This window comes from the organism of the source record quoted next (assembly GCF_019968955.1).
Source record: "MAG: Porospora cf. gigantea A chromosome Unknown PgA_NODE_1082_length_8018_cov_352.389, whole genome shotgun sequence".
Taxonomy (NCBI): Eukaryota; Apicomplexa; class Conoidasida; order Eugregarinorida; family Porosporidae; genus Porospora; species Porospora cf. gigantea A.
This window is the reverse complement of record NW_027151274.1, coordinates 1-8,018: the sequence shown is the minus strand read 5'-3', so window position 1 is coordinate 8,018 and position 8,018 is coordinate 1. Positions and strand designations below refer to the sequence as shown.

Here is an 8,018-nt window from a genome sequence, read left to right as displayed (position 1 = left end):
TTGTGGAGAACTTGTTGCTGTACGACTCGGTTATGGAGAAGCTTCATTTAGCCGTGCAGAACGCTATTGCGTTTGACAACTACTCTCAATGTGTCACAGGCGGACTCCCCAGCGACATATCCAATCCGTTTGATGACCAGATAACCACTCTGATGGGTCAAGATCTGGGTCCACTCTGCGACATTGACATTGGCACTTCGTGCGTCTGCCGACCGGGGAGCGTCATTGCGGAAGCGCCAGGCGAGGATTCGAGTGTGGTGGTATTCAACGTGGTCCACGGAGGTCTGGTCGACATTCGCGGTTCGCTGGTACCGTTGGTTTTCGGGCACCATCCCGTAGCCAAGACCGTCAACACAGACCGCATCAATGTTATAGACTTACTGCCAACGCCCGTTCCACTGAATGGCCCCGTGTCCGCTTTTCCCAGCTCTACGGATACCAGTGGATCAATTCCATCCGCGGGGCTGGACTGCATTATGCCCATGGGTGCGACGTCTGGGGTCTGCAGTCTGTGTCAGCAGTCGAAGGAGTGTAACACATTCGACTCCCTTAGGGTTTTCCAGCTACAGTGCCTGCATGAGGTGCACATTCGGTGTTTTAAGGAGGCAGGTGTTTCAGTTTGCCCTGTGTGTCAAGAACGAGTCACTAGTCTGGATTTTCAAAATCTTCAGGCGGCGTGGGACGACGAAGTGAGGAGACTCAAGCAGTTAGCTAAGCACCGGGAGAAGCGCGTAAATATTAAGGCGCTCACTTGCAGCGAATGCGGCCAGGTGTTCAACAGCAAGGGGAGCGTTTGGCGGCATCGCATAAAAGTCCATCAGAAGGAGCGCGTTCTAGAAGCGCCAACCGCCAAGAAGCCCGCAGACGCTGCTGTTAACGTGCTGAACAAAAGATTCGTATGGTAAGCCGTTGGGCGGGCGTTAATGCAGTCCGATGTGCCCCCTTAAATTCTCTCGGGAAGCAGCGCTAAACGCACATGTCGAGCAGCAACACCAGCGCGAGATTCGTTCGCGTAAGCGCCAGCGCAAAGATGCAGACGGCCGTGTCTGCTGCGCCGAATGCGGGGCCGAGTTCCACTGCGTGGCTTGGCTTACTCGCCACTGCAAAAGCGTGCATGGCCACGACAAGCGACTAATGCCGGAGGAGGAGTTGTCAGGCTGGGACGTCGAATAGGAATGTCGATGAAAAGTGTACACAAACTAGAAGACAGCTGCCATGGCTGAGCGATACTCGTCGACGTCAAGCTTAGGAGCAGACCACAGCAGACTACGGTCTGTTGGGTCGCATTGCACCAGCGTCAGCTTGCCCTGCTTCACCGTGAGACACCTCTGATACTTGTCAGCTCTGATGAGCACCTCGTCGTGGTCGATTCCACCTTTGTGCAGCTCGACGGTGAATGCTGTGTTACGGTCATTGCGCCAGCACCAGTTCCACTGGAACTGGTGCTCGCTAGTAGCGTGTAGACACGTCTCATCGTCTCGAATGTGTGTCAGTCGATGGTCACGTGCGAAATACAATAGGTTTCCTCCAGCTCCAGTTTCGGCCGCAGTGCCTCTGAGGGGTCGGTTGAACCCAGACCCAGACTCGATGTGTGTAAATTTCCCGGCGTAGGGAACGTCCTCAGGTACGCCATGCACCTCAGACTCGGGGAACACGTTCTGGATGAACCACTTGAAATCCTTGCATTGGAGTACATTACGGACGGCCTGCATCTCCTTCATGTCATGCACGACGCTGACTGCGTCAGGTTTCCCGTTGATCAACCATGGGAGCACTCCGAAATCGTCCATCCAGGCTGCTGCAGTGCGGAGGCGATTTGATATGGCGTTTCCGCCGCTATCGCTATAATACTTTCCACGACCGAAGACGTGCGACACTCGGGAGCACTCGTTGCACTCAAGTCGCGCGCCGCATTGCCACAGTCTAAATGAGAACTCGACGTTTTCGGCGCCCCATCCTCGCATGTCCAAATCGTAGCCACCCAGCCCCAAAAACACCTGCTTGTGTGCTGCAAACAGCCCGCCAGCCATCGAGGGCGACGAAATGTAGTCCCAAGCGTTCACTGGAAATCTGTCCGCAGGCGAGACCTGGTCCACTGCATTCAGATGGTGCTCCATGAGCTTCCAAATTAGCCCTAAGGTGCAACCGACTCCGCCTCGAACCGGGGTCCATTCCTTGGTCTTCCGTATGTTGTCTATCTGCGGCATCACGACAGTGTTTGGCTGTTGTTGGATCCGGTAGACCAGAGGCTCCAACCAGCCGTCTTGGCACTCGATATGTGAATCCAAAATTACGAAGATGTCGCTGGATGTGGCGTTAATACCAGCAGTGCGAGCTCGCGTAATCCCGGCCCTCTCGCGAGTGCGAACAAGCTTCACCTTGGGCAGCAGCTTGATGTAGTTCTCTAGGCGACCATTACCGTTCTCGGAAAGGTCCTCATGAGTGCTACCATCGTCCACCAATATGATTTCCATCAGCATGTGAGGCGGGCTACGGTTCAACACGGAGTGGACGGATCGCATAAGCGTCTCCCATGGTTCGTTGGCAAATATTATGACGACGGAAGCGCTGGGTAGGTTTGTCCACGCCGCTTCCTCGAAATATGGGGCCTGGCCGCAGCCAGGGTTTCTAAAATCCGGGAACTCTCGGTCTAGAGACACGTCCAATGTACTTTCCCAGGTGTGTGCCTTGCCGTCAGGGCGCTTCCCAATGTCCCCATGGTACCGACCTGGCCTAGCGTTCTTGTAGTTAGTGATGTCATCCTTAAGGTGTTTCATTCTTTGCGATGGCCATTTCAACGGTCCTGCAGGGAGTTCGACAGTCATTTTGGCGTCAAGTAACCTGTTCGACTGATATGAGTCCTGTCGAACTAGGACGGGCTTATCAGCGCCCCGAACCTGCGCCACAACTTGGGGTGGTATTCCGAAGGACTCAGCGATCGGGCGCACGTCACGTACAGCGAAGATGTATGCGAATCCCGCTATCCACAGGAGGAGGACGACGGTGGCGAATAATGCGCATTGGTGGTTCATCATCTGCTGAGTGAGTTGTGAACCAGCGACTCACCAGTTGCGTGTGGCGAAACCAGCGACGGAAGCGTTTAGCCCGTGGTTCCGAGCGCCGAGGCTGTGCCGGTGTCTCGTCTTGGACGCCAGCTGGAAGCATAGAATTGCAAATATGGGGAAAAGGCTGCGGAAGTACGGCGACTACAATGCAAAGCGCCAGCGGCGCGGTGGGCCACAGCCCGCCCGACAGGAGGCTCGCAGGCCGCGCTTGAAAAGGAAGTTCTGCCTTTTTTTTGGTTACGACGGAAGGAATTTTTCAGGTATGCAAAAACAGACAGAGAATATAAGGACCGTCGAGAGCGTCCTGGAAGCTGCGTTGCGCGAGGTAGGCGCTGTCCCCGAGGAGATGATGAAGCCTGGGGACTTCGGCTGGAGTCGTGCGGCTCGCACTGACAAGGGTGTCCATGCTGCGTGTCAGGTAGTCGCCTGCAAGCTGTCGATGGGGTTGGTGTCTGACGAGTCGAAGCTGCTGTGCGAGACTGAGGAAGGTGGAGGTGAGCGCACTGCGGAGCCGCCTCACCCCGATGATGCCGAGGATGCCGTCGACCCAGACCCCTACGTCGAAAAGATTCTACAGCTGTACCCTGAGCAGTCACCGGAGCATGCCCGGATCCTCAGCTGGATGAAACGCCGCGAGTTGGCCTTCGTATCGCGGCTGAAGGCGGCGCTGCCGTCAGATATATGCGTTCACGGCGTGCAGAGGGTCAGCAAGCAGTTTGACGCGCGCACTCAATGCGACGACCGACGCTACGAGTATGTCATTCCAGTAGATTTACTCGCTCCTATCACCTGGAACACGCACGACTACCCTCTGCTGAAAACCCACCCGTTGCATGCGCTGATGGCAGCGGACGAGCCCGTTGACCTTACTGGGGAGCAGCTCGACCTCATTTCCCAGTTTAAGACGGACAGGAAGGAGCGCTATGTTGGGAAGAGCGCTCCGCTGGTTCGCTCCGAGGAAGGCTACACCCTGTATCCGGAGGACCTGGAACGACTCCAGAGTCTTTTCGATCAGTTCGAAGGCACGCACCGGTTCCGAAACTTCACAAGTCGCGTCTCGCGAGACGACCCGGCCTTGAGTCGGTACATGAAGGACATTAGAGTTGACTTGGAGCGTGAAGGAAAGCTTGCCAAGGTTACACTTGTCGGGCAATCATTCCTGTTCAATCAGATTCGAAAGATGGTGGCTCTCGTAATCGAAGTATTCAGGGGTGGAGCGCCTCACTGGGCCATTAAAGATGCCTTGGGCGAGGAAAAACGGTTCGTGCATATGGCACCGTCAGAAGGATTACTTCTCGAAAGGCCTTCATACCACAGCTACAACAACAACCGAGCCACCCCACCCACCTCCAACCCAATAAACCTCGAACCTCAGCCCGCAGACGCGCTGGAAGGGGACGTGGACGGATCGATCAATGCATTCAAACGCGAAGTGCTCTACCCAATAGTTGAGGGATCGATGGAGACGGCAGCATGGCTGTATTGGAAGGAGAAGATCAACACGTTTCCGTACGTCTCAGAGAATTTTGCCCCACCTGAACCAACTCGAGAACAGATAACGCCGGAGCCACTTACCCCTCCTGACGAGACGACCGATCCATCTCCAGAACAGACAACGGCGGGGCTGCACACCTCTCCTCATGTCTGATATCTTACCTTCCGTGAACTACCTTTTTTCTAGAACTGATTCCCAACGTATCAGACAACAAGCCTTTTGAAACCTAAAACTCAAAATCGTCGCTCAATGACACTCGTCGGAAGGTGAGCACGCCAACCTCGAACAGCTTAAAAAGGAAGAAAAGCCCCCCAAGGATGGATAGCAATACCACCCATGGCCAGTTCTGGGGCGGCGATGTTGAGGGCGCCGCAGACGGCTTCTCAGCAGGCTTAGGAGGGGCGATGGCGTTGAGAACCAACCTCTGCGACTCCCTTGAGAGGCCAGTGACGGCAAGCCGGCTACCCTTAGCGAGTTCCACAACATTGGTTAGATCCATTTTCCGTAGAAGGAAGAACTCACGAACGTCTGAGGCTTATCAAGAGGCTCCCTTCGACTCACGTAATTGGTGGTGGTCACAGAACTCGCGGAGTTCTTGACTGAGTGCAACCTTCTGTGCAGGAGCCGCTCTCCTCGCAGGGCTGCGCTCGGTTGGTGACCGTCCTTGCATCAGGCATCTGCACGTCTCCCCCCGCATATTCGGTTCGTCAAGCACTGAGTGAGGCATCAGGGCGGCAACGATTGCATCGATCGCTACGTGGCGAGCCTCCTTCAAAGCCAAGTGCAACGGCGAGTTGCCGTCTGCGTCAGTAGCTTTACACAGGGTCCGGTCTACAAGTAGTAGTGTGCTTGTCTCGCGGACACGCCGTAGTAGAACCGCCCAGTGCAGGGCCGTTCTGATGTGTCCGTCAACAGCCCGCAGGTCACATAGGCCCTGGGCGTGCAGATATCTGAGGACATCGTCCGCGCGTGCCTCAACACACAGGATGGCCAGCGGCTCAGGATGCGCCATCGCCGCCTCGGGTCCCGTCCTCATAACCAGCAGCCGGAGCACTACCACGTTGTTGCTTTCGATACAGCTGGTGAGCGCCTCTTCGGCGCAGCTATCGTAGTACACTGTTTATTCGCGACCAGCCTCTCACTCCGCATAACCAACTCCTGGTCGACAAAATTCTCGACGCCCACAACCAGAGGCGGGTTGTCTGTGGCTGGCTCCCGTAGCGTCAGGTCCAGATCCTCCCTGTCCAGAATATACAAGATCATTTCAGGCTGTTGCTGTCGACACGCCTCATGAAGGAAACCAAATCCCTTGTGCGTCGCATTGATGTTCAACCCTGTCACGGCCTCCCTAAACGCTGTCAGCTCCCCGCGTTTGATGAGGTTGAATGCCTTCGCGATGTCCTTTGCCGCCATCATCACTACAACAGCGAAAATTAGTGTAGTTTGAATTGGGTGAAATTCATACCAGCGAAGCTGCAGCAACGGAGATTTCAAAAATTAATATTGCAAATTATGCGTATCCTGGTTTTCTCTCCAATCCAATAAGATCCTCGTACCAACTGCTAGCATCTGCCCAAGATGCTAGGAAGAAGATGATGGATCCTACAGTGTATAGGATGCTACCAGCTAGGTTGAGGTTGTCAAAGAAGAAGCACACCGACCCCAAGCAGAACGTGACGCTGCCCAGCGTGTTGCAGAGCATGGACGGGCATACTAACGCGGTATGAGGCCATAAGGAAGACATGGGTCTGAACACAGAGCGCGCGACTACGTGCTGAATGAGCGTTCCGTCCATGAAGTTCAAGGATGCCACTAAGAATCCAATGGTACCCCAGAGGACGAGCTCGGGGATGATGAAGAAAATGGAAGCGATGACAAAGATAAAGCACCCAAGCGCCTGCTCGCCGAAACCAAAGGATGTTACGTGGTTCTGTACTTGCCGAGCCCGGTGGCAGTAGATACAACAGGATATTCCGCAAAATAGGCATGCTGCAGCGAAGATCAAGCAGCCCGATATGCTCCACTCCAAGCAGAAGAAGACAGAGCCGACGACGAACCCGATTGTCCCTATCACGTTACAAACGATCTCCAGCAGGCCTACACGGCCGCTACCGCGAGTGCCGCTGTAGAGCGAGGATCCACGTTGACGGGACTCCGGAGTTGAGGCTGCGGTCTCGACGTTGCAAATTGAAGGGTCTTTAGTGGTCATATTTGGCTAATATTGTAATTTAAACGTTCTGTGTTTTGTGGGGTATGTCACAAGTTTAAGTCACAATCATGTTAGATTCGAGCCTCACGATTTTGCCTTCACATCAGCAAACTGCTACGATTTCTTATAGACCGATTCTGAGGTCAAGTTCGATTCGTTTTCAAACATCTGCACATCGCACTCACTGGCAGCAAGTGTTGGTTCTCCTCTTGTACACAGGGGTAATCTTATGCGCCTTAGCGTAATAGGGAGGGTAGTGGTCGTCAGTATAATAAATCGTGCCGCTGATCGTCTTCGCGACGGCGGACACGTCCGAGGACGACACCGAGGATGCCGGCCGAGCCTGGGCTCCCAGTCTGGTGTTTGCCGAGACATAGGTAGTGTTGAGGGCCGTGGGCACGACGCCAGTGGTGTGAGAGGTGGCGTAAGTGCTGAATACGGAAGCGTCAAGCGACTCACTGGAATGTGTTGTCTGGGTTGACGACGGTGGTCGGGTGGTGCATCAGCGGACTTGTCGTCATCGGTGACATGTTGGCGGCCATGTGAGGGACCGACGGGGCATAGCCGGCAACTGGGGCCATAGGCACGTGCTGACCAACGTATGACTGGGGTCTCTGCATTTGATGAGTCTGTTATACAATATTTCGTGGTTTTCTGTGGGGTGACGATCATCAACGTAGTGGCTCCTCGAATCTCGCGTGCTTTCACAGCCCACGTAGCTCTCCCTCCTCCGGGTCTCCCGGGCTGCAACGGGTTTTTCTTTCCCTTTTCGGGCTAAGGGACCTTCGAGACCGGCTGTAACGACGACTTCGTTCGCGGCTACGCCGTCGCTTGGGAGAACGGGACCTCGGCCGGCGGTCACGGGCTGACCGATCGTGCCGCTGGCGTGGCGACCGCCTCGGGGAGCGGTTGAAGGGGCGGACTGCTCGAGCCGGCTCCCTCGCGCCCGCAGACAGTTCAGCCTTCTGCCGCTCCTCCTTCCGTCTCTTCAGCTCCTTCAGAAAGTCACGCACCTTCTCGTAGCCCTGGTGCTGTTTGCCCGTGATGTGTTCATCAAACCCTTGCCCTGTGGTCAAGGGCTTACCGCCAGGCCCCAGAGTGTCGAACCGACTCATGGACTCGGACGCTGATTGCATTGCGCCGCATACGTTGCACACTCGCAGCTGCTTCTCTCGGTGAACGAATGCTTCGAAAGGTGTACAGTTAGTGGTGACCTTGTCAATCTGCCGACGCAGCGTGTTGACTTGAC

At 55.2% G+C, this 8,018-nt stretch overlaps 5 protein-coding genes across 9 annotated transcripts; 2 read left to right on the top strand and 3 right to left on the bottom strand.

Moving 5' to 3' along the window:
• Window positions 1–32: 32 nt before the first annotated feature.
• KVP18_001925 (uncharacterized protein) lies at window positions 33–1,173 on the top strand (the record flags this gene model as incomplete). Of its 2 annotated transcripts, XM_067952430.1 has the most annotated exons (2): window positions 33–901; window positions 930–1,173. In XM_067952430.1, 2 exons carry the CDS (start codon window positions 33–35, stop codon window positions 1,171–1,173), a joined length of 1,113 nt encoding a protein of 370 aa, XP_067813892.1. The 2 variants fall into 2 exon arrangements, with proteins under 2 accessions (XP_067813892.1, XP_067813893.1); XM_067952431.1 differs by lacking the exon at window positions 930–1,173 and having other exon boundaries at window positions 33–905.
• A 26-nt stretch (window positions 1,174–1,199) lies between these two features.
• Window positions 1,200–3,035, bottom strand: KVP18_001927 (uncharacterized protein; the record flags this gene model as incomplete). Its single annotated transcript, XM_067952433.1, has 1 exon — window positions 1,200–3,035. The coding sequence occupies one exon, from the start codon at window positions 3,033–3,035 to the stop codon at window positions 1,200–1,202; it is 1,836 nt and encodes a 611-aa protein (XP_067813895.1).
• A 142-nt stretch (window positions 3,036–3,177) lies between these two features.
• Window positions 3,178–4,713, top strand: KVP18_001928 (uncharacterized protein; the record flags this gene model as incomplete). Its single annotated transcript, XM_067952434.1, has 1 exon — window positions 3,178–4,713. The coding sequence occupies one exon, from the start codon at window positions 3,178–3,180 to the stop codon at window positions 4,711–4,713; it is 1,536 nt and encodes a 511-aa protein (XP_067813896.1).
• A 73-nt stretch (window positions 4,714–4,786) lies between these two features.
• Window positions 4,787–5,976, bottom strand: KVP18_001924 (uncharacterized protein; the record flags this gene model as incomplete). Of its 4 annotated transcripts, XM_067952427.1 has the most annotated exons (3): window positions 4,787–5,088; window positions 5,122–5,676; window positions 5,703–5,976. In XM_067952427.1, the coding sequence occupies 3 exons, from the start codon at window positions 5,974–5,976 to the stop codon at window positions 4,787–4,789; spliced, it is 1,131 nt and encodes a 376-aa protein (XP_067813889.1). The 4 variants fall into 4 exon arrangements, with proteins under 4 accessions (XP_067813889.1, XP_067813890.1, XP_067813888.1 ...); XM_067952428.1 differs by lacking the exons at window positions 5,122–5,676; window positions 5,703–5,976 and having other exon boundaries at window positions 4,787–5,059; XM_067952426.1 differs by lacking the exons at window positions 4,787–5,088; window positions 5,703–5,976 and having other exon boundaries at window positions 5,099–5,596.
• Window positions 5,977–6,070: 94 nt separating this feature from the next.
• Window positions 6,071–6,769, bottom strand: KVP18_001926 (uncharacterized protein; the record flags this gene model as incomplete). The annotated part of the gene is made up of 1 exon (XM_067952432.1): window positions 6,071–6,769. One exon carries the CDS (start codon window positions 6,767–6,769, stop codon window positions 6,071–6,073), a length of 699 nt encoding a protein of 232 aa, XP_067813894.1.
• Window positions 6,770–8,018: the final 1,249 nt, after the last annotated feature.